This window comes from Petromyzon marinus, chromosome 40, assembly GCF_048934315.1.
Source record: "Petromyzon marinus isolate PM22_M1 ecotype Great Lakes invasive population chromosome 40, UKy_Petmar_22M1.pri1.0, whole genome shotgun sequence".
NCBI lineage: Eukaryota > Metazoa > Chordata > Hyperoartia > Petromyzontiformes > Petromyzontidae > Petromyzon > Petromyzon marinus.
Window position 1 is genome coordinate 9,227,399 of NC_133706.1, and position 25,159 is coordinate 9,252,557.

The following is a 25,159-nucleotide window of genomic DNA, read 5'->3' on the forward strand; positions in this document are numbered from 1 at the left end:
TGAACTATCCCACACCTGTACGTCCTGACGAGCGAAGGCAGGCCCACGCGAGTCCTGAAGCCGTTGCCGCAGGCCAGCCCGAGGCGCACGGTCGGGTCTGGCGCGGTGCCGCCGCCGCCGCCGCCGCCGCCGCCGTGGGTGTACACGAGCACGCGGCGCCGGTCGCACAGCAGCACGGCCACGTCGTCGGCGCGGCCGCTCTCTGGGCAGAACGAGGCCCGCTCCGCCGCGAGCGGCAGCTGCAGGTGGAAGGCGGCCATGGGGGGCGGCACCGTCATCAAGCGGAACGGCGTCAGCAGCACGCGGTCTGTGCACGGGGCGGGTGGGGGGGGGGGGTTGACAACACGCGGGGGGACGTTTTGTTGTGGACATCAAGGAGACAACATTTATACCGCACGCCTCCTGAAGAAGGGCGGCCAGAGTGGAAGAGCAGGCCAAACTGCGCAAAACGCACAACGTACGCCGACGTGAAGCGGGCGGAATCGAGTCGAACCAGTTCACCGTGACCCTCGCCGCCGCCGCCGCCGCACTCACCCCCGTCGATCACGGCCACGCTGGAGCCAGCGCCCTCGTCCAGGCAGCGCCCCGCGTCGCTGCCGGGCCACCACTCGCGCACCACGTAGGCGCCGCCCGCCATCACGCAGTGCAGCCGCTGGGGGCACTCGGGGTCCCAGCACAACGCCGCCAGGGGCTCGCCGCCCTCGCCGCCGCCGTCGCCGCCACCCAACTGCAGGCTCTGCTTCAGGTACCAGTGGTAGTTCCCCACCATCCACAGCTGCACTGCTCGATGGAGGTAAAGAAGGATGGAGGGGAGTGCGGGACGATCGTTATTTTTTTGTATCATCACGACCGCTTCGCTTGTTCACCCGGGAGAGCCTCGTCGAGTCTCGCGACTCGTTTTCAGGAGGCTCCTATCAAATGTTTGCGGTAGGCAGCCATGCATGTGTAATGACAGGGTGCCACCTGTTGGCCTGAAAGGGTAATCGCGGTTAAGGGTATATTACGTAATGACTAATTATGAGGGGGGCGTATCTGATGTAAAGGTGAAAGGCGGAGTCAGTCGAGAAGCTCCGGGAACCTGCTTGAAGGTTCTGGAAGGGGGCGTGGCCGGAAGCGGGGCTTGGCCACGCTGGGGCGTATATAAGGGGGGACCGAACCAGAGGTCCTGGGTCCTGGCTGCGTCGCTGCTCGCCGTCATCTCTCTTCGTCGTCCGACCACGTGGCCGACCTCCTGCAAGGCTCTCACCGTCGCCGTCACTGCGCTAGTCGGACAGCGGCGTAGCTGGACGCCGACGATGGGGTTGTGTGACAGGGTCGGGCTATGTGAAGCTGCGTTACGTAAATGTATCGCCCAGTGTGCTCTTAATAAATAATAAGCCTTCTACACGAAGTGTCTCAGAAGCCGCTCACTACACATGTATGTTGAACTGCTTTCGCACCATACGTAGCCAATCGCGCTAATCGGAGGTGCGAAGGAACGACAACCAAACACAAAAAGCAGTTTTAAAGAAATGAGTTTTCATGATTGCTATGCGGAATGCAGTTGAGCAATGTGCAGTGTAACATCTCAAGTTTGGCAATTCTGGAACCTTGACGCCGACTCGCAAAGGCCTACTCTTGCGCAAGGATCTTTGACGTCAACTGCGAAGCACAAGGGGCGTGATTGTAAATGGTCACCACGCCCGCAGTGTTAACCAGGGCAGCTGCTAGATTCGAGCCGTGAATCTCCGCAACGAGCGGCAAAATGCGCTACCGCTGGGCCACGTCACTGCCTTAGAAGGGCAACAAGGGAGCGTGGATGATGAGAGGCTGACCATCAGTGCTGATCAAGTTGCAGCACCAGCAATAGCAGCTGTAGCACGAGCAACAGCAGTGTCAGCAGCAGCACCAAGAGTATGTATGTTGAACTTTTTGCATGTATGCACCGTATGTAGTCAACCGCGCTAACCGGAGGTGCGGGGGAAGAACAACAAACTAAACACAAAAAAGCAGTTCGAAAGAAATTAGTTTTCAATCTAGATTTAAACGTGCATAGCTACAGTGGCTTCCTTATATTGTAAGGAAGAGCATTCCAGATGGCCGCAAGAAGCGCATTTGAAAGCGCTCGATGCGGTGACCGTCTTTGTTCGATTGGCCAGCCAAAAGCTGCTGCTGTGAAACTCACCGGAATTCGCATCATGGTTTATGCTCCTTGGCAATAGCAGCGGTAGAAGTAGTAACGGCATCCCCAGCAACGTCATTCTCACCACCGCTATTACCAGCAGCGTCAGCATCACTACCGCTATCGTGACGACGACTTCCCACCTCTACCACCAGGACCACCACGCCCAACACCGTAACCATTGGCCAGCAACCACCCCGACTCACCGAAGCTACGTTTTTCTCCGGCGGGAGTCTCTGTCTCCTTGGCAAGCTCTTCGAGCCACACGGCCAGGATGGTGGAGTCCGCGTTCCACAGCAGCTCCCTCACCTGGCGGGACGAAAGAGGTAACGAGGAGCTGTGAGGAGGTGAGCTCAACAGAGGTGGAACCCCGGAACGTATTGCTCACGTTACTGCTGGCAATAGGGCCCCCCCCCCATTGAGGGACCTCTAGGCCAGGGGTCCCCTACCCCCGGGCCACGGACCGGTACCGGTCCGTGGCCTGTTAGAAACCGGGCCGCGCAGCAGCAGGAGATGAGCGGTGAGTCCGCGCGTGGCCCACCCCCATTATTTTATTATTTACCACTTCCGTTCGCACCTCTTTCCCGCATTGGGCGCTTGTCTCAGTCACAGTTTTGGTAAGCCCACAAGCTCTAACCCCTAGTAGCCACAATGAGTAAAAAACAAACGTCGCTGGAGAGCTTCTTTGAAAAGGGGGAAAGACCCAATGATGAACCCCCCCCCCCCCCGGTCCGTGAAAACATTGTCTTCCACGAAACCGGTCCCTGGTGCCAAAAAGGTTGAGGGATCGCTGCTCTCGGCAACCCACCCCTCTTGAAGGTAATTTGGCCAATTCTTCCACACTGGCCAGAGCTAGGAGTGCCTACACTTTACCCCAACGCACGCGACAAGCCCATCGACCGTGTTCGTTCCCATTTCCACAGCTGTGTGGATTTATAAACGTACCCGGTCATTTCAACCGCCGCCTGGGGAAATCGAAATCAAACCGGCAACGTACCTGCACCGCCCTAGCCATTACAGCATGACATCATTGCACCCATTAATATCTGCTGCTGTTAAAGACTCCCGTGATGTACATTGTCCGCTCAAGCACCCAGTAAATAACAAACGCTGCACAGGCCGCCCGGAAGCCTCGGCCTAGCCTGACCATGCCGCACCTGCATGTCGTCGCGGCCGAAGGGCAGCGTGAACTCTCCGTGCGCCAGGCCGTTCCGCTCCAGGAACACCACGTCGTGCCGGCCGGGCTTGCGCTGCGAGCTGGCGATCAGGCTTCCCGACGGCCTGCACGGCGCGGACGTTGAAAACACACAGCGGGACCATTAGTGGGCGCTGGCGCCGGCCTCGCTGCGGCCACTGTGCGGGCCGCTGTGGTGAGAGGGGGGCGGCTGGGGTGAGGGGGGGCCGCTGCTGTGGTGAGGAGGGGCGGCCGGGGTGAGGGGGGGGCGGCCGGGGTGAGGGGGGGCGGCTGTGGAGAGAGTTGAGCAGCTGTTGGTGGAGGCTGCTGCACGACGAGTCCACCGTAAGGGGCGACCACGTGGTCGTCGCACTTCCCACCAAATAGAATTGTCACGCCCATGTTTTGGCGAGCGGAGCCCCACGTTTAACAAATGTTTTAAACGCACCCGATTACGGTTACGTAGTATGTGATGCAGGTTAAATGCACTGCAACTCCATATTGTGTTGCATTTTGTCGTCGGGCACTATTAGGGGTGGTTGCCGAGGAGATGCTGCTCAGGCAGGAAGCTGCTGCCGAGAGAGAGAGGGCGGCTGCCCTGAGGGTGGCGGCTATGGCGGCTAGGACCGAAACAGAAAGAATTCTTCATATTTCTGGCAAATCGCCTGATGACACTATTTTGTAATCACCAGCGAAACGTCGTACTCAAATTTTAAATGTTGTGGATTTACTCTCCAACACACTGGTGTGTTGAAGTAACCAATTGGCATGTTCTGTTTACGTGACAAACCTTACTAATTGGCTGTGTCGGGTGGTGGTGGGTTAACGACACATTTACATTGACGCGATCTAACCCAAAAACACCTCGATTATGGACAATATTGGTCACGAAAGCCTACGTGTTAAACTGTTGTGGGTGGTTGCTATGGGAACGGCGGACTCACTTCCAGGCGAGGGCGGGCTCGAGGCCTGCGAGTATCTCGCTGGTCGCCTGCAGCACGCACTCGCGGCTCCACACTCGCACGCGCCTGGCTCCTGCATGCGCAAAGACAAAGATCCCCCGTGTAGCCTTTACAGACTGTTGGGGCAAGTGCTGTCAGCGAGCACCTATGAAGGCCGGCACGGCACCATGAGGGGGTGGGTGGCAAGCACCACACCTGGCTGCCTTTGTCTCCCCAGTGATGATGTTTACACACCGCACAAGGTAGTCATATGAGGCGAAGTCGACCTAGGAGAGGCCCAGAACCGGTTCAGATAATTGCCACTGCTGTTGACCATGAGCGGGAATTGAACTCGGGTCGCTGCGTTCGTCGCGCAGTGCATTAACCACTACACTACCGTTCACAGATGCACACACAAAACAAAGATCCCCCGTATAGCTTTAACAGAATGTTGGGGCAAGTCCTGTTGGCGAGCACCTGCGCACACACACATGCACTCACACGGACGCACGCGCACACACCCATGCATGTGTACGATAAAAGCATGAACACACACGGAAAGCATGCATGCATACACACACACACGCTCGGCGCGGGCCGGTTTGTGCGGTGGGAAAAAAAAAAAAAGAGTCGGAGTGGGACCTCTCACCCGTGTGGAGGCACACGGAGCTCACGGCGAAGAACTGCCCGTCGCCACGCCAGCTGACGCGCGGGCGGCCATCGTCCCAGGTGAACGCCGGCGCCACAACCTGCAGGGGACGAGGACGGAGCGATCGAGAGGGAGCGGTGATCACAGCCCCCCAGGCGACGCTGAAGGAAGCTTGCCTCAGAGAACTCCCCCCCCCCCCCATCTCCATTTCCCATCCTCGCAGCGGCGGCTTTTGGATAGCCATTGAACAAAGGCGGGTCGCCACATCGCGCGCGCTTTCAGATGCACTTACATGGCCGTCTGGAATGCTCTTTCTTCCGATATTAGGAAGCCGCTGGAGCTACGCACTTTTAAAGAATCTAGAATGACGAGTCGCTTTGTGTTTAGTCTGTTTTCCTTTCCCTCCCACCTACGATTAGCGGAGTTGGCTTCGTACGGTGCCAAATAAATTTTACGTACAGTAAAACCTTGGATTTCGAGTAACTGTGTCTGCGAGTGTTTTGCAAGACGAGCAAATTTTTTTAATAAGTAATAATTTGATAAACGAGCGATATCTTGAAATACGAGCAGCACGTACAGTATACGCTTTGTCTGCCGAACGTCACGTGATCACAACTGAGCCAATGGTTCTTCTCTCTCTCGCTGCAGGATTGTGGGTAATCATCTACCATGCTCGGTCTCAGGCGGCGTGCCTCAATCGTATAGTCAACATCCGTGCGAGCGTATCCTGTTTACTACAGTACTATAGTGTTGTGACCACGTGTATACTGTTTACTACAGTACTATAGTGTTGTGACCACGTGTATACTGTTTACTACAGTACTATAGTGTTGTGACCACGTGTATACTGTTTACTACAGTACTATAGTGTTGTGACCACGTGTATACTGTTTACTACAGTACTATAGTGTTGTGACTACGTGTGCGTGTGCAAAGCATTTTTTTTATTTTGTGTCCAAGTGTAGTGACTGTTCTTTAGTAAACTGTACTGCAAGTGAAAGTCGTCCTACACAATAACCCTCCTCCTCCTCTCCTCTCTCTCGTCTCCCTCACACCAGCCACGATTAAATGTAAGTAATACATTTGATTACTTTACATTAAATTTAAGTAATAAAAATATAAAAAGGTACTTGGTATCAATCATTTTTATATGAATACAGTATTTTTTGGTTGTGGAACGAATCATCTGAGTTTCCATTATTTCTTATGGGGAAATTCGTTTTGATATTCGAGTGCTTTGGATTACGAGCACGTTTCCGGAACGAATTATGCTCGCCATCCAAGGTTTCACTGTACGTACAAACAGGGACCTCTCCGCCAATGTCCTTGGGAAATGAAAAAAATGTGCATGCGGTCACAGTTACAATTGTTTAGTCTCTTTTTGTGATGCTGATTACGGCGTTAATTAACATTAATAAAACAAAACCAAGGGGAATCATTAATTTTCAGCTTCGTTTGGTCGAGCCCGGTAATGAGGATTAAAATATACACGAGTTATACGTGGCCAACGGCTGCGGACTGGAGAATTAAGATTTCTAAGTTCTATTATCTATTTATCATCCTCATCAGCCATGATCAATCCACAGCTCCGTAAGAAAAGCTTGACCCAAGCAGTCACCATCTCGCATCTCCGATTAACACGATTGGCTACGTACGGTGCGAAAGAAGTTCTCTCAATTCTGCGATTCTCCATCATCGTCAACATGACCATCGCCGTCACCGCCAGCCGTGGTCAAGCCACTGCTGTATCATCTCCCATTGTCCTGCGATGCAAACAATGCCAGCTGGCACCTGCACACGGGCCGATTGCAACGCTCCATCACCGCTCGTGAAATCCTTCCGATGAGCAGGAAAATGTCCCGGAAAAAGTTGGGCCGGACCGCCATTCTCGAGCCCCCACGGTGACGTAAAAAAATAATTAATCTCGCCGTTAATTTAAATTCACTCGCCGTTACCCGTCGCGTAAGTTCACTGCAGCAGCGGCAACTTTAGGCAAGTGTTTGGAAACGTGGCGAGCGATGAGGTACGGTCGCGCGAGACGCGGGATGAGAGAAGCGGGGAGGGGCTCGGCGTTGACCTCCTGCTTCTTGTGCGCCGCCTGCTTCCCCTCCGAGCCGTGGAACTGAGTCTCCTTCCGCCCCCAGCCGACCGTCACGAACTTGGCTGCGGGGAAAACAAAGCACCGGTTGCGGAGTCTCCGCCGAACGCGGCGCTCCGAAGAGGAAGAAAAAAAACGCGCTTTACCGAAGAAGGAAAAAAAAATATTCCCGAACGTAAAAAACATATATATTAACCGCAAACTACGCACGACGTTGAAATTCAACTCGTGATTATTACACGCGGCGAACGTGCCGCGAAGGTGCCGCGCAGCTTGAGATGGCAAGGCAGAGAAACGCAGACGTGCGTGCGATGGTGGGCGAGCGACCGCGTGACCCTCTGGGCCCGCGAGCGGCCGTCGGTGATCGCGCAACGCAAAACCACGGCGCAGTAGCTTTGACCTCTCGTGAAGTAATATGTGTATTAAAGATTTGTTAATAAGAACACTTTCTCGAGGTTTTTTTTGTCTTCCGTTTGTTTACATTGTTTTTGTTGCATTTTTTTTTGTACGTTCTTCTAAAATGTTTTAAAAACGCAGTTCATGCATAGCCCGCAAGCGAGCGTTCAAGATTGTACGACGGTATTTATGGACAACACTCGTGACTTGAAAGTGATATTTCTTTTCACCCTCATATACTCACACAAGACTCAAGAGAGACAGGAGACAGAGAGACAGTGCGAGTGAGTAAGTAACAGACACACAGATCTCGATGGATTAATACCTTCTCCGAAATCATCCTGGTGCATGGGCACCTCGGTGAGCGGATCGAAGTCGCGCGTCATGGCGATGATGGTGTCCGCACCCGTCGTCAGCACCATCACGTCCTGGTCGGGGCTCCAGCTCATGGCCGTGAGGCCGCTGTCCACGCTGCCCACGCACTCCAGCTGCGAGCGGCGGCGAAACACGGAGCGCACAGAGACGGGGAGATGCAGGATGACAGGGAGACAGAGACACGGAGACAGGAGGACGGTCACTCAGCGATCGTCTCATTTTCCTCTCACTGGGTGCACAGGAACCTGGCCAGGTGCAGCAACGGCGTTTCTGCGGCCGTCTGGAACGCTCTTCCTTACGATATGTTCGGAAGCCACTGGGGCTATGGACTCTTAATATAGATTGAAAACTCATTTCTTAAGAACTGATTTTTGCATTTAATTTGTAGTCCTTCCACCGGCACCTCCGATCAGCACGGTTGGCTAAATACGGTGCGAAAGAAATTCAACATACATACATACACATGTTACCGAATTGAAAACCAAATCGATTCGACGGCTCTTCGTGGCCGTTTCGCCGCAGTTTGCCGGCGGGCGGCTTTGCGGAACCCTTCGTCCGGCAGCGGTTTAAAACAACGGCCGACGTACGGCAACGGCGGCGGACGACCGCGGTCGCACCTGGGCCCTTGTCACGCTGTAGAGCAAGACGTCGCCCTGCGAAGTGGCGACGCAAGTCGCGTCGGCGTCGGGCAGCGTCTGAATCCCCACCACGCGGCCGCTCCCGTCACCCGCCAGGTACCCCTCGTCCACCAGCGACACGTCCACGACAACCTGCGGAGGCGCCGGGAAATCAGACCCCGCTCGTTATCCACGTGCGGCGACCGTCGGCGATCGCGAGTCCAGTGTGCGACGCTTGACGCCGCGGTGACAAAATGTTAACTACCTCGCCGCGTATGCAGGGGGTCGTGGGTTCGATCCTAACCCCTGACTGACGCCTGCTGTATATTTGGAGTTTGTGTGTTCTCACTTTCCCCGTGGGCGCGTGGTTTTTCATTCCACATTTAAAAACGTGCGTTTATGGTATTTGGCTGCTATAAATTTCCACATGATAAGCCACTTCGTTGAGCTATCATTTGTGAGCTATTTAGCTCAGTGGGCCTCACCTGGTCAAAATCAAAAGTTTAGTTTAAGTTTAGTTTAGCGTCCCCCCCACAATTGAACATGGAAAGTAGTCAACGTTTTAGTTTTTTAACCTCTGCCTACAACGGCTTAAATCTGGAGGGTTTAGAAGGTTGCTAATGAATTGTGTTAAACGTGGGAATGTCGCTGCCACGGTGTCATGGTCAGCACGCTGGTCTCGCATTCCAGAGGTTACCGGTTTCACATTTCGACACGGCAGTTGAAACAGTTTGGATAGTTTCTTAAATCTCCCCGCGCCTCTGTCCACCCAACAGTCTAAATGGGCTCCACCACAGTTAGTCAATCAGCAACGTCACGTGTGGTCAGTTAAAGCTTGGGTTACTCCAACCTCTTCCACGATTGTGGGGCCAGCGTCGATGAGAAGGCCAAAAATAAAACTATAGTGGGCCTCTCCTAGAGAGGCCCTTCCGCCGGCAGTGGCGCGAGCAAGCAATTGCAGGGCTGCACCTTTACCGCTTCTTAGTCTACCGATGGTAAGCCGTTCGCTCTTCCGCCAAACCACCTGGCCCCTCCTTTGGCTGAACTTTATTATCATGATGAACGTCAGGGCCATGGCGGTGTTGGGTTTTTGGACGGCCGGGCAATCACGACTCCCAACGGCCCGCGCGCCGGGGCCGCTCGACCGAGCGCGTCGTACCTCTCCGCTGTGCGGGTCGAGCCCGGCAAGGCCCCGCGCCGAACCGACGAACACGACGGCCGTGTCCGTGTTGACGCTCACGCAGTGCGCCGCCGCCAGCGCGCGGTGGGGCCGCGCGTGCGAGCTCAGCGCCAGCCGCAGGTTCCTCATCGCGGCGCAGACCCCGTCCCTGTTGGGCACGCACACGGTGGCGAGATGTTAACTACCTCGCCTGGTATACAGGAGGTCGTGGGTTCGATCCCGACCCTGACGCCTGTTGTATATTTGGAGTTTGCGTGTCTCTCTCTCATCATCACCACCACGGTGGCTAGGAGATGTTAACTACCTCGCCTGGTATACAGGAGGTCGTGGGTTCGATCCCAATCCCGACGCCTGCTGTATATTTGGAGTTTGCGTGTCTCTCTCTCATCATCACCACCACGGTGGCTAGGAGATGTTAACTACCTCGCCTGGTATACAGGAGTGCGTGGGTTCAATCCCGATCCCGACGCCTGCTGCTGTATATTTGGAGTCTGCGTGTGTCACCGCCTGTGGTCACGTGGATTTTGCTCCGGTTTTTCCCTCCACATTTACAACGAGCGTTTAGAGTATTTGGCTGCTATAAATTCCCACATGATAAGAAGCTTCGTGGTAAGCAGCTTCATCTGTGGCCAGGTCGCTTCTGAAAAAGAGCTATGTAGATCAGTGAGCCTTACCTGGTAAAATACATAACTCATAGTTTATCTTTCACAGAATGCATAAGTCTCAAGACTCCCTTTTCCAGCGAGACCTTTTGAAGGAGTGTCTTGCTTTTTTGTTGGAGGCAAAGCGGTGGCCTTCATATTGCCGACATGCTCGTCATGCAGGAATCCCCTCCTGGACGATGATGGCTTACCATTTGATTCCTGACGAAATCAAATGGTTTGTTGTCCGTGACAGCCTTCAACGCGTTTACGGAACACGTGAACAACGCGAACCATTTGTTTTATATTCCTTGCGGAACAATTTTCACGGGCAAATCTTGAGCATTATAAAACAACAAACTCCAGTGAGGAGCACATTGCTCAATAGGTGCTCGCTAACAGCACGACGCCTCGACAGCTTGGGCAGACGAGTGATGAACGTGACGCTGTGTTGGTGTGGTTCATGCGTCTGTGTTGGGTGTATGTCAGGCCGTGTGTGTCCATGCATGTGCAGTAAGTCTCTTGAGGCTACACGGGGGACCTTTGTCTGTGTTTGTATGTGGGCAGCGGTCAACACCAGTGACGACTGAGCCGGTCCCGGGCCCGCTCTAGGTCGACTCGGCCTCAAACGAGTACCTCGTGCGGTGCGCAAACGTCAGCACTGGGGAGACAAAGGCGGCCGGGCGTGGCCAACCCCACCCCCTTCGGTGTGCCGTGTTGGCCTTCATAGATGCTCGCTAACAGCACTCTCCCGAACGACCTGTCAAAGGCTACACGGGGGATCTTTGTGTCTACTAGGGGTGAGTGAGTGAGTGCATCAGCAAAGCTGCGACTCTGGGGCCGCGGTTCGCCATCAGCGGCAAGTGCCCATCGAAAAACCAAACTCTCTCTGTCTCTCTCTCGGCCCTTCTGCCTCCGTTCACTGCAGCGGATGCCGAGTCGAAGCCTAAGACCCCCCCCCTCCCCCGAACAACTACAACTACTACTCGGGGAGACAAATACGGCCGAGGCCGGCGCTCACCGCAACGTACAGCGGCCGTGCGCCACTGGCAGTCAACATTGATGCACACTCCACGTGTGTGCGTGTACTGTACACGCACACACACTCTACGTGTGTGCGTGTACTGTACACGCACACACTCCAGCAGCACGTATGGGGAGCGGTGGTGCAGCGGTTAGCGCGAGCCGAGCTCGATTCCCTGTTCACGGCCCCCCCCCCCAAAAAAACCCAGCGACGGATTACCTCGAACCGCTCCGGCGCCTTCCCCTAGGTCGACTCGGCCTCAAAACGAGCGCGCCGGTGATCCGCGCATAAACATTGCCACTGGGGCCGCTGTTGTTGTCGTAGTTGTGTCCATCAACCCCCCACACACTTCGTGTACCGTGCCGGCCTTCTTCTCGCGAACAGCGCTTGCCCCAACAGTCTGTTAAAAGCTGTGGGGTGTCAATGTTTGTCTCAGCGCCACCCCCACGCGCGACTCCTCCCGTACCTCGAACGCGATGCGGTCTCTGACAGCAACAACAGCGGCGACCACCACCACTACGGCTCCACGTGGTGCCTCGCACGCGGATGATGACGACGAAGACGTCGCGCGCGCGGTGACGTCATCTTCCACACACGTGGGTGGGGGGGGTTGGTTTATTTTAAAGGGGCAACGTTTCAAATTGCACTCACCCCCCCACCGCTGTGTAGCCTTTGGGGCGGTCCATAAATGACGTCACGCGATTTTTGACCCCCCCTAGTCACACGGCGTCACAAATATGACGTCACAAAGCTCTGCCCCCCCCCCCTCCTAAAACATAAAACATGCTTCAAATCGCTTTAAACTATTGTCATTGTAGTGCGTATTTAATGGGACGCTGCACGCTGATGTTGTAGAAGACATGTATTAAAAAGTCTATTTAATTAAGTAGAACGTGTTGTCTATATTTAAAGTTGCGCATTTTTATGTGACGTCACATTTCTCAAACCCCCCCCTCGTCACAAATGTCTGACCCCCCCCCCCCCCAGGTGTGTGACGTCATTTATGGACGGCCCCTTTATACAAATCAAGTTTATACAGATTGTTGGGGGCAAGTGTTGTTAACGAGCGCCTGTTTAAGGCCGGCACGGCACACGAGGTGGCCACAACCACGCCCGGCCACCTTTGTCTCCCCCCCGTGTTGATGTTATACACGCACCGCATCAGGTACTCATTTAAGGCTGAGTCGACCTAGGGGAAGCCCAGAACTGGTGCGGATATTCGTCACCGATGTTGGTGGCTGTGAGAGGGAATCGAACTCGGGTTGCTGGGTCCGTAGCTCCCATAAGTCACCCCTCCTCCACCACGTGAAATCAATCGTCACGTTTTGACTTCATAAAACTTTCGCGACTGCACCTTTATACCAGTTTTGGTGCCAGATAAAAGGGTAAAAACCTATTGCTATATCTTGTTACTGGCAAAGGAGGTCTCATAATGTAAATGCTTGGCCCGAGCTCTCAATACTCTGATGGTGCGCTGTTTTTGAGTTGGCGTCATCTGGTCCAACACCAGTGGAGACGGCTCTAAGAAAAGCCGTCTCGGGTGTGGACCAATCAAATTCAAGGACAGTGCATATTATTATCAGAGTTGTCTCTTTTGTTTGCATTTTGACTGCTTGTGTTGTGGTTATTGCAAACATGATGCCTTGAATAAAGGTGTCAGTTTTGGTGCCAGATAAAAGGGTAAAAACCTATTATTATCGGTAAAGTCACGTAGAATGAGAATAAAATAATAAATTGATAAAATAAACACAACAATATTCCCAAGACGTTTCGGCCACAACACAAGCGGCCTTCATCATTATTCATCATTGTGTTATTTTATCAATTTATTATTTTATTCTCATTCTACGTGACTTTACCGAAAGAACCAAAGAAGATGAATCCTTGCAGTCACGAAAGCTTTAAATCGAAATTTAACCTATTACTAGTCACGTGTCGATTCGTGATGCCACAATCGATAGCAGTAGGATAGTCATCGATTATAACGCTCACAAGTCGACACGTTGAAAATCGAGTGCGTGACAAATTGATATTTTTCCATTCGTCCAAAATTGTCCTGGAAAGGCCGTAAGGTAACAGGCCCGTTTGGTCAATCCACTGCTGGATGATGGCCTCCCCCACACCGTTGCGCGTCGGTGATGGGGTCATTTGTCCATACTTCACCACGCTGGTCAGTGCGGGTTGAGCGAAGGTGAAGGAAGGAGCAGAGACGCACGGTGCACCAATGGAATGTGCTGCACTGACCCCTGCTGACCCCTGCCTGGTCTTTTACCGTCAGTAGCTTTGGGGGATGCTGGAACGGTGGCGGTGACACTTGGACTCGGCCCAAGCCAGGGGTTCGAGTCCCCGATCTCCAGGCGCGGCAGTTGAATGAATGGAAAATTTTACTCAAATCACGCGCTTCCCCCCTCCCCACCCCCCGTCTCCTCTGTCATACCCAGCAGTAGTTCCAGAGTGCTTCAAATATATGTTAACACTTATTCGGGACTATCGTTTTCGATGGCAAAGAACGCATTATAACTACGCTGTAACATAACAAATTTAAGTTAGCGTCAAAAAGTCTCCACTTGTTCCCCATCATTGTCAACACGTACCTGGAATCTTCTCCAGGTGATCTGCGGATGCACATTTCTTGCGGTATTTTTGCAAATTCTCAGAAGTGTTAACATCTTCATTATGAGACCTCCTTTGCCAGTAACAAGATATAGTAATACGTTTTACCCTTTTAACTGGCACAAAAACTGACACCTTTATTCAAGGCATCATGTTTGCAATAACCACAACACAAGCAGTCAAAATGCAAACAAAAGAGACAACTCTGATAATAATATGCACTGTCCTTGAATTTGATTGGTCCACACCAATCAAATTGTGCGCTGTTTTTGAGTTGTCCGCCTTTCGGCGTCTTTTGGTCCAACACCAGTGGAGACTAGGCTCTGAGAAAAGCCGTCTCGGGTGTGGACCAAACAAATTCAAGGACAGTGCCAATATCATTATCAGAGTTGTCTCTTTTGTTTGCATTTTGACTGCTTGTGTTGTGGTTATTGCAAACACGATGCCTTGAATATAGGTGTCAGTTTTTTGTGCCAGTTAAAAGGGGTAAAAACCTATTACTATGTTAACATGTTTTTTTTTTTTTTAAAGCACACTGTATCATCAGTGGGTCCCACCCGTCAAACGGCAGGTTGCGTGTGGTGGGGTAAACCGGTGGGTGACTCGGACCTCTTCACACCAACTTCTGGCCAGCGTGGAAGTTCGTAGGTCGAGGTCGTCTCTCCAGCCTGGATCTCGGGACTGCGAGCGAGACATTGGCAGGCCAGCAGCTGTTAAGCGCCTCCACGCTTCGACCATGTTCATTGAGCAACACGCAGTCCACGCGGCCGAATCCGAGCTACATTTGAATATATATACCGCGCAAGTCACAACGGCAGAAAGTTGTTCGTGCAGACAAAAAAAAAATTATTGTTTCCGCCTGCACGAAGACGTGCACCGATTTGCCGGGAGCGGTGGGGCAGCGGAAAACAAACCGCACTTTGAACCCGGCGCTTTGGGTTCCGTTCCTGGCCACTGCTAGAATCAATGACGAGTGACATCCGAAGCGGTCGTGGGCCCTTCTCCCTTAACCAACCCGCAACGACCAGCGAGGTGAAGTATGGTCAAACAAGCCCATGACCAACAACAAGCTGGAGGCGGGAGTGTGGTGGGGGGGGGAAGTCTTCAACAATAGATTATTATTTTATTCTCATTCTACGTGACTTTACCGAAAGAACCAAAGAAGATGAATCCTTGCAGTCACGAAAGCTTTAAATCGAAAGATTACCAATTGGCTGTAATTTATTTCTTAAAATATATATTTGCTTTGGAAAAGTAAAGCCGAAATGAAAACAAACTTGCCCGTTGTATATTTTGGTCTACAGATTTAGATCTACCTTTAAGTCCCTCTTTACCAAAAATCACTCACCCGTGTGTTTACTCTCTTGGCTAGCAATGGGCAAACACGCAGAGATGGGTCACGGCGTCGAGTAATTGGAATCATTTCGTGATTGGTGGTGTACAGCTTCTCCGACGTGTTTTCTGGTTGTGCCGTGTCTTACTGTTCCGCACCACTTGCTTGCAGCTTCTTAGCAGGAATTCTTTAACACGGAATTATTTTTTTGCGACCGAAACGAGAAGCTGCCAGAATTTGGAGATCGTCCAAAACGCGAGACAATGCCCAATCAATACGCAGTACCAAAAGGGCCATTAGCTCATTTACTATTATTACACAAAGATCGCCCTATAGCCCCCAGACCGTTGGCGAGAAGAAACTATGAAGGCCGGCATGGCACACGAGTCGGTGGGTGGCCAGCAACCCACGCCCGGCCGCCTTCGTCTCCCCAGTGACGATGTTTACACACCGCACCAGGTGTGCTCATTTGAGGGCGAGTCGACCGAGGCGAGAGGCTTGGACCATATCGGATAATTCGTCACCGGCGTTGTTGGCCGCGAGTGGGAAATCGAACTCGGGTCGCCGGGTAAGCCGCTACCGCTCCCAGTCACCAGCGTGAAAACAAAGACACACACACACGATGCACTATCCAAACGTGCACTCCCTCGCACACACACGCGGTGTTGTGTAACCCGCTACGGCCGATGGAGTCTTGGCAGTTTAAATGAAGCACAGGGTGCATTTGACATTTGCCGTTCTCATTTTATCATCGGAGGGATTTATTCTTTTTTTTTTACACCCAAATTCACCACAACTTAAACAAAAATACACTGAACAATTATTACTCTTTGGTTCTATTCGGTAAAGTCACGGTTTTTATTATTTATTATTTTTTTAGTCTTTTTTATAATTTTTTTACCTACGTGACTTTACCGAATAGAACCAAAGAGTATGGATCCTTGCAGTCACGAAAGCTTCAAATCTAGAATTTAACTATTATTTTTTTTTACCAGGTAAGGCCCACCGAGCTTTATAGCTTCTTTTCAAAAGCGACCAGGCCACAGATGATAGCGCAACGAAGTGGTTTAACGTCTAAACTTGTAAGTCACAGCATCCCCACAACGCCCACCCCGGACATCACGACTTTTACACATTCAAGGCTTTGCATCACCCTAGAAATAAAATAGCTCTCACCTTGTGGCAGAAGCCCACCGTGGCCAGTGTCTTTACGAAGGCATCTCGAAGTTACAATATTACCTTTAGAGATTTACAAACAAGACTGAGAGGGCGGCGAATGTACACTATGTATAGCTCTCGTACCAAAAACTGAAGAATAAACCCGTGTTGATATGAAGGGTTCTCCCCTTTGTGAACCAACCACAAACAAAAAAAAGGGGGGGGGGGTTGCCAAAAAATAAATCAAGATGCCACAAAACGCATTTTGTCCTCACAGCTACCAGTCGGCTTCTGTGCTGCTATAATAATAATGAAATGCTTCCAAAGACAAAAACACGCGGACAGCGTTTAATATACATGTAATCTATAAGTATGCAGGGTGCCCCCCCCTACCCTGCCCCACAACTTGTTTCGCATGAAAGTTGACGAGTCGAAAACGACAATTATACCCATTAAACGACACAATCTCATCGCACACTGCAATATGTATATAGTTACACACGCGTGTCTGCATAGCAGCCACATGAAACAGCATCCATGCGTCGCGGAGTGCGCACCGAACATGCGATACGGACGCGATGGTTCACCCTCTATCCCCGTCGCGATTTGATTCCAAGATCGATTTTTTGTTTTAAAGGAGGTCAATATAGGAGCTTTTGGGTGGCTGGGTCACGTGAAACCAATTACATAGGGCAACAAATACGAATGGTCGAAGACAGTCATTCGCACGCATTGAGAGTGAACTTAAGAATCAATAAATTGGAGCCGTTGAATTGGACGCATTACAGCCAAATGGAACCCCCACCCCCCGCTCCCAACTTCTCTCCATCGTTGTGCCCCCCGGCACCACGCGAACACAACGATCCCAAGTCGGAACCCCCCCCCCCCCCGATTCGAGAATGGGCCGCGGAAGAGTACATCGCAGCAGAACTACTTCCGAGATTCATCCGAGCCACAAAGTACGAGTGCTTACACACAAAAATAAACACGTTCCGACGCGCCCTGCTATACAAACGAGCAATGTTGGTCACACGACAGTCAAAAACAGATCAATGTTTTGTTTATACTCGTACGATCATTTTGTGCAGTCCTCATTGGTGACTGTGCTGAGACAATCAACTCGCTACAATCGAGAACTCCGTTTGAAGTCACCATGTGCCAGCCAGCTCCTTCATCCGAGACGTGGCCCACCTCTTTACACCACACCGCCGATGCGAACGGCTATAAAAACGTTTACATACGAGTCTACTGCGTTTGCATACATTTTACTCAACGGCACTCGTGGGGCATGTAGTCCCCAAGTGCTTTAAATATACTTTACGTGTCCTACAGTCAACCAGGTGAGAGGCAATTGAAAGAAAAAACAAACTATACTTTATGCAAGGATATACAATGAATGGTCTATCCTTGGGATGATGATGATGGGTCATATCGGGGTCTTTAACGATCATTGTTTTACAGTGGACGGCGCTTTGGCAATTTCCACGTGAAAAACGAACCCCAAGCGACATTCAGTGCCCTTGTAAATGGCCTTGCCCATATTCTCGCTGGACATTGTCATCGTTTTCAAGATTACAGAGCGTTGAGCGGCGCGACCACTGCTCTCCAGCTGTCGCGAATTATCAACACAGCATGCGTGTCATTCTTATTCTTGCGAGACATCGTGCGGTCCATGTACCCAGATAGGTAAATGCTGATGATCACCTGCCGAGACTGTTTATACAGCAAGGCAAGGGCAGCTCCGTGGTGGAGCAGTGGTTGGCGAAATGCGCTACGAACCCGGCCCATTTAAGTTAGACTCCTGGCCACGGAACAATATGGGCGGCGATTGATAACGGAAGCCGATCCAAGGTTTACCCTTCGCCAACCCACATTTCACTGGCGTGGTGAAGTATGGTCAAACAAACCCTTGTAAGCGACACGGCGTGGGGTTGGCGTCTTCCAGGCAATGTTGGATTGACACAGGGCTGCCGAATCGTCGTGATGGGAAGCTTACGGGAAACTCGAAGCGCGGAAAGTGTGTCCGCCATCAAAATCACAACTAACAAATAAAGACGGGAAGGCCAAGCAAACACAATACGTGTTGTCAATGAGAAGCTTTCTCCCGAGTGCTGGGAGGACGCGGCTGTGACGAGGAAACGGGTGGCGTGTAGATGGATGGGCGCCGGGGGTGGGGGGCGAAGGGTGAGCGATGACGCGATGAGGATTATGACGAAGGAAGGATTGATGAGTGGAAGGGAACATGCATGGAAAGGATGAACGCGAGGATTATAAATAATGATCATGATGAAGAGTGATTGATGACCACCGGGAGGATTAGTATCATGACGATACGATTGATGAATACAATTTGCGGATGCGCTTACGAGTTTCAATTTTTGTTTCAAAGACCAATTCAACAACGCATAATAATTGTTAACATTTACTACATTTAGTAACAATTACCAATTGTTGGCTAACAATATAGGAGCCAAATTACAATTGTTGCAAGATTATTGAGGAGCCAGTTTTGCGAGGAGCCAGCGGTGATAAATGTCCATCAGATGGAATATGGGGGGGGGGGGGGGGTCCTGAAGATTACGAACCAATGGAGACCACAATCACATAGCACCTCTTTTCAGCTTCCACCACCATCATCATCCCAGGTCACTCTTGCAAACGAGACTCATCCTGGTCTCCCGAGTTCCCACCTGGTTCAAAAACAAAAACCCCCGCCTCTCCCCAACGTGAACTTGAAACTTAACAACAACAACACCCACCACGACCCATAAACCGGCATCAACCCTCAAGCGTCCGTGCCGGGCAGAAGCTTCTTGGTGCTGCCGTCCTCCCCATCCTCCTCCTCGGAATCCGAATCGTCCTCGCTGTACGCGAAGTCGTCGTCGTCTCTGGACGTTCTGGCGAGCAGGTGCGAGTAACGCACGCGCGGTTTCCGGCACAGCAGCTGCACGACGGCGAAGATCGCGGCCCACGTGGCCGTGCCGACAGCGCACGCTCGGAACAGCACCTCGTAGCCATAGCCAGCGACGAGCACGCCGCTCGCCACTCCTCCGGCCGCGCAGCCGAGGCCGTGGCATAGCGCGAACAGGTGGTCCCTCCCGATCACCCACGCGACTCCTTCGGGACCCAGGTGTCCCTCGGTGCTCGCTGCGCCCCCGGCACCAACCTGGCTCCGCTCAGAGTGGCGCATGGAGGAGCTGCGCAGAGCCGGGCCGCCCAGCACGGAGAGGAGCTGTGCGGGCAGCACCAGCCACGGCGCCGATGAGACGAAGGAGAAGGCGCCCAGCTGCCCGGCGGTGCAGGCGAGGGCGAGGAAAGCCGAGACGCCGGGCGGCACGCGAGGCGAGCAGACGGCGCAGCGGATGCACCGCGGCGAGGCGGTCGCTTCGTCCTCGGCTGCGTGAGAGCACTGCGAGGTGAAGAACACCGCCTTGGCCAGGCACGCCACGGCCACGGAGGAGCCGAGCAGCAGCTGCGTGCCTCCCGCGTCCTCGAGGTGCCAGAAGAGGAAGTTGTCCACGGACACGGCACCGACTCCGGACACGAACGCCGCGACGAGGTAAGCGACCCCGCGGACCCGCTCACGGCTCGCCACGGCGCCATCCAGCAGTTGCTGGGAGGTCTTCTCAGGGTGGGCGACCTTCGTCGACGGTGACGATGAAGACGACGGTGACGATGAAGACGACGAAGGGTAGAAGAGCGCTGGCAGCATGGCCAACGAGGAGCCGAGCGAGAACGCGTAAAAGTGCACGGTCAGTCTGCTCATGCCGAGCGCGATGACGCAGTCCAGGTGGGCCACGACGGCGCAGACGCCGAACACCGCCACGGCCGCCGCCACGTAGCCCGCCCTGCGACCCAGCGCCCCCGAGTAGCGGGGCCACGAGGCCGGGGCGAGTGCGGCCACCGCGGCCGAAGCGCCGCCGTCGAGCGCCGCGGCGGCCACTCGCTTCCTGATGTAGGAGCGCAGAGAGCTTCGACTCGCCGCCTGCACCGTGGACAGGCACACCCCGGCCGTGCTGACGGCCAGGAGGACGTAGAAGAACGCGGGCTCCTGCAGGAACACGTCGCGTAGCAGGGCGACCCCGCGAGGAGTGTCCGACGTGACCGAACCGCGGTCGCTCACGTTCACTCCCCGTTGCTGCTGCTGCGGGTGCGTGGTGTTCGCGGTGTTCGCGGGTGCTGTTAGAACAGAGCTGCTGCTGGTGGCGTTGTTGACAGCTGGTGGTAGCGCTGCGGTGGACTCCCGCAGAGTGCTGTTGGATGTCCACGTGGTGGCGTTGAGCTGCGGTGTGGTGGTGCTGCTGCTGCCGTTAGTGTTGGCTTTGGGTCTCGCAGACGGCCAACCGTTGCGATGAATATCAGAAGCAGGCTCCACCACCAGTGTCCATCCGGTAGCGCATCCTTCCGTATCTGCGTTGTCCCCATAGCGATGATCTTTTAGACGGCCAGCAGCAAGAGGAGAGAGCGCTCCCTCATCACCAACACCGTAGCCGTCTGGCTTGATGGCCGTCAGACTCAAATTGGCCGCCACGGCCACGAGCAGCAAGGCCACCATCCCAATTCGGAGCCCGCTCGCCGAGCCGGTCCAGCAGCGGCAAAGCAGCGGCCCAAGGCCGAGCGCGAGCAGAGAGCGCACTGCCGAGATCACCCCGAGAGCGTCGGCGCTCATGCCCAGATGCCTCAGGTAGATGGGGATGAAGGGCAGCAGGCAGCAGAGGGAGGCGCGGTACAGCACCTCGAATGAATTGGCCACGGCCAAGGCGCGGCGCACGCTCCTCGATTTTGAAGCCATGGTCCTCGGCGGTGTTTATGTATTTTTTTTTTATATGTGTGTGTGTTAGAGAGAGGTATTGTTTCAAAATACGGGCTGCTTCCTGCTGTGGCGGTCGACGACGACTCTACAGCTGGATGATGCCAACGCGTGCCAATGGCCAACTCGACCGTCGTACGCGCGTAAAAGTTTGAGCAACGGACGTCATTAAGGCTTGGAACAAATTTTCTTCTTTGTTCTAGCTCGACGCTTCTTGGTCAAGGCTGTACCGCTCGCATGTCAACGTGCCCTCTTGCTCTCTCACCAACCGACCATCACCGCCACCTGCGCGATCAACATCGGACAGCGAGAACATCAGCGGCGAGCGCACGACTTTAAATCCCGTGTGGTGCCCATGGTCGCGTGTCGCGTCACTGCAGTGGCTTGCGCACTCACCCACTCGCCCACCCATGCACACAGACACCCACGGGACCACCCACCCATGCACACAGACACTCGCCCACCCATGCACACAGACACCCACGGGACCACCCACCCACGCACACACACACCCACGGGTCGGCTAAGAGAGCATGCATCTCGCTGCCAGCGTAAGTCCATCCGTCCGCGCGAGCGAGAGACGGAGAGACACGGCAGCAAGCCTGGCGTTACCAAATCTCCGAGCGCGTGTCAATTGTTTGGCCGGAGACACGGCGACGATTCACTCCCAAAGAAACACGCAAGGCGCACCGAAACTTACCGCGCAAGTCACGGGGGTGGTGGGTTAAACACCGCTCCGCACTGGGCGAGCCGGCTGTCCCAACAGCCCTCGAGAAACTCGATAGATCAATCTTTTTTTTTTCAAACAAAGCAGCGGAGGAGGACGAACGCGGGTCGCCGGATCCACCAAACAGAGCACAAAGGGCACGGCTCCGCACGTCCCAGCAAAGTCTTCATCGCCCCCACTCCTCGAGCGAAAAAAAAGAAACGCCCCGCTCCGACTCGGCACTTGCAATCAATTAATAATCATCCACACGCTCCCACAACTCCACCCCAACGACTCCCCATCCCCACTCGAGTTTCAGCTAATTGGATTGGCGGTCTGCCGGCGGGCGCACGCGTGGAGTGTCCCCCCCAATAGATCGACTCGGAATTAAACGGGTAGGCGAAGTTTGACTTCTCGATTTGGGGGGGGGGAGGAGGCAGGGGTTCGCTTTGTACCCCACATCAGGAATCGCGGGTGCATATCATGAATTTATATGTTTTATGATCATTATAAACCACTGAAAATAAATTAATAGACGTGCCCAGTTCCCCCCCCCCCGTGCCGCCCCGTGCCCCCCTCGCAAACTTCGCCCATGGCACCTGGTGCAGTAAACCTCATCAGCACTGGGGAGACAAAGGCGGTCGGGCGTGTTGCTGGCCCCCAACACGCCTCGTGTGCCCTACCCGGTGTGCCTTCTAAGGTGCTACTCGCTAACAGAACTTGCCCCAACTTTCTCTTAAAGGCTACACGGGGGATCTTTGTCTTTTGTATGGAGTGTCCACCCTGCACCCCCCACCCACCCACCACGCTTCGTTATCGTCTTTTAAATGATGGTGGGAAAAGTTCAGACTGGTGATGATCACCATCATCATCATGTGATGATGGTGTGGTGACTGCAATCTTCCTCGCCGCTGATCGGACGGCTACTAGATTACAATCAGGCTGCTGCTACCAAACTCGTTAATCGCGCGTGTAATCAGTCGCCCAGGCGGCTGTAATAATGTTCCAAATAAACAAAGACCCCCCGTATAGCCTCCAACAGACTGTTGGGGCAAGTGCTGTTAGGGCGCAGCACTGACGAAGACCGGGCAAGGCACCACGAGGGAGTTGGTTGGACAGCACCACGCCCCGGCCACCTTTGTATTATCCCGAGTTATGATGTTGATACACCTAGCCAGGTACTTATTTGAGACTGAGTCGGCAAAGATCCCCGTATAGCCTGTACCAGACTGTTGGGGCAAGTGCCGTTAGCGAGCACCTATAAAGGCCAGAACGGCACACGAAGGTGTGGTTGGCCAGCACCACGCCCGGCCGCCTTTGTCTCCCCAGCGGCGATGTTTAAACACCGCTCGAGGTACTCATTTGAGGCTGAGTCGACCTAGGGGAGGCCTAGGACTGGTTCAGATAATCGCCACTGACTTTGGCGGCCAATCGACCTCGGGTCGCCAGGTTCGTAGCGCTAACCGCTACACTACCGCTCCCCACTGCACATTGTCCTTCGTGTTAACGCTCATTAATTCAAAAGCTGGCTTGGCTGTGGATGAGGTGAGGGTGCGTGTGGCACCTTGCGTCGACACGCGCACACACACGCGCGCGCGTGCACGCACAGGTGCCACACGCACCCCCACCTCATCCACAGCCAAGCCAGCGTTTGAATTAATGAGCGTTAACACGAAGGACAATGTGCAGTGGGGGCGGGTTTCAGTGCCCACGAGAGCTTCAAATGGGTCAATTGCGTTGTGCTGTGAAGTGTTCGTGCGTGTGGACGGGAGGCGAAGGCGGCCGGGCGTGGTGCTGGCCACCCACCCCCTCCTGTGCCGTTCCGGCCTTCATAGGTGCTACTCGCTAACATCACTTGCTCCCAAGAAAGTCCGCTAAGGCTACACGGGGGATCTGTGTTGCGATCAGGCCTCGGTTCGTGCCCCCTTCTGCGTTCACGTTTGCAAGACGGCGGGAAAAAAAATCTCGACTCAAAGCTTTCGTGACTGCAGGAATTCATATGCTTTGGGTCTTTCGGTAAAGTCACGTAGATAGGTTTTTGGTTATTTTCTTTGAACCTATCTTTGTGAATTTAAATAGACGGATCTCATCCGTGGATGCGTCGTGCAGTGTACGGCGTTTGCTATGCAACGTTGCGGACAGCACAGGGAAGTTCGGCCTCATCTGTCGTTGGGCAGTGCTGCTATGCTCCCGCCTTTCCGCTCTCCTCCCAGACCGCGCCGACCAGCATGGTGAAGTATGGTCAAATACCCCCCGCACGGCGTGGGGAGGCGGTGGGGAGCTAGCGACACGCAGCGACCGATGTTTTGTGTTGATATTTGTTTTTGTCGTGCAATTGAAATCGAATTTACGTAAACAATACACAGCCCGTTGTCAATCCACTGCTGGATGAAGGGCCTCCCCACGCCGTGTCGATCATGGGTCGAGTGTGACCGACCATACCTCGCCATGCACGTTCAGATGTCACCGACCATACCTCGCCATGCACGTTCAGATGTCACCGACCATACCTCGCCATGCACGTTCAGATGTCACACGCTATAGCCGTGGGCGCGAACCGAACTCGGATGAAATACGAGTTGCCGTTTGGTTCCACAACTGCTGTCGAACGCACAACCAGGATATTTATTTTAAATATATTTATATATATATTTCGCAAGTTGACTGTCCGGTTGATTGCTGATGGGGTCACACAGTGGGTAGGCACCTTGGCTCGCTTGACCCGTTGAGTCGGTGAGTGAGTTGTGTGTGTGTGTGTGTGCAGGAGCGTCGCCCCCTGCTCATTCACCAGCAGGAACGGGACTGAGAATTCGTCATCAATTCACTCACGTGTCGAGCGGCCGCGTCGTGCTTTAGCGCACTGCGCTACGAACCCGGCTGCCTGGGTTCGATTCCCGCTCACGGCCACCGCCGGCAACGATTATCCGAAACGGTCCTGGGCCTCCCCTAGGTCGACTAAGCATCAAATGAATATCTGGTGCGGTGCGTAAAAACATCGCCTCTGGGGAGACAAAAGCGGTCGGGCGTGGCGCTGACCACCCAGCACTTGCCCCAACAGTCTGTTACAGGCTACGCGGGAGGGGGCGGGGGGGGGGGAATGTTGGCGCGCAGGAGCGACACGCCCTACGCAATCACCAGCAGGAGCGGAGTGACATTTCATCATCAATTCACTCGCGGTGTGACTCACAGCGCCGGGTCAAATACCCGGTCAACGTTTATACGATTGACCATAATCGGTTATCGAGGCCTGACCGCTTTTTTGCCTTAACTTGCACCCACCCCA

General features: G+C 53.7%; 2 protein-coding genes across 4 annotated transcripts in view; both read right to left on the reverse strand.

The window, feature by feature from the left end:
* ELP1 (elongator acetyltransferase complex subunit 1) overlaps window positions 1-11,851 on the reverse strand; it is a 37,056-nt gene extending 25,205 nt beyond the window's left edge. For 2 of the 3 annotated variants that reach the window (XM_076073091.1, XM_032968499.2), the window contains exons 1-11: window positions 11,723-11,851; window positions 9,571-9,739; window positions 8,412-8,564; window positions 7,745-7,907; window positions 7,003-7,088; window positions 4,926-5,025; window positions 4,280-4,370; window positions 3,319-3,442; window positions 2,368-2,470; window positions 535-780; window positions 16-307 (exon numbers count right to left, since the gene is read on the reverse strand). In XM_076073091.1, the coding sequence (XP_075929206.1) occupies window positions 16-307; window positions 535-780; window positions 2,368-2,470; window positions 3,319-3,442; window positions 4,280-4,370; window positions 4,926-5,025; window positions 7,003-7,088; window positions 7,745-7,907; window positions 8,412-8,564; window positions 9,571-9,720 (1,508 nt within the window). In that variant the 5' untranslated portion in view covers window positions 9,721-9,739; window positions 11,723-11,851. The other variant, XM_032968500.2, reaches the window with a different exon arrangement.
* A 4,081-nt stretch (window positions 11,852-15,932) lies between these two features.
* On the reverse strand, window positions 15,933-22,156 carry LOC116950802 (uncharacterized). Its single transcript, XM_032968879.2, has 2 exons — window positions 21,871-22,156; window positions 15,933-21,455 (listed from the first exon to the last, which is right to left on the reverse strand). The coding sequence occupies exon 2, from the start codon at window positions 21,150-21,152 to the stop codon at window positions 19,146-19,148; it is 2,007 nt and encodes a 668-aa protein (XP_032824770.2). The 5' UTR covers window positions 21,153-21,455; window positions 21,871-22,156; the 3' UTR covers window positions 15,933-19,145.
* Between the last annotated feature and the right edge of the window lie 3,003 nt (window positions 22,157-25,159).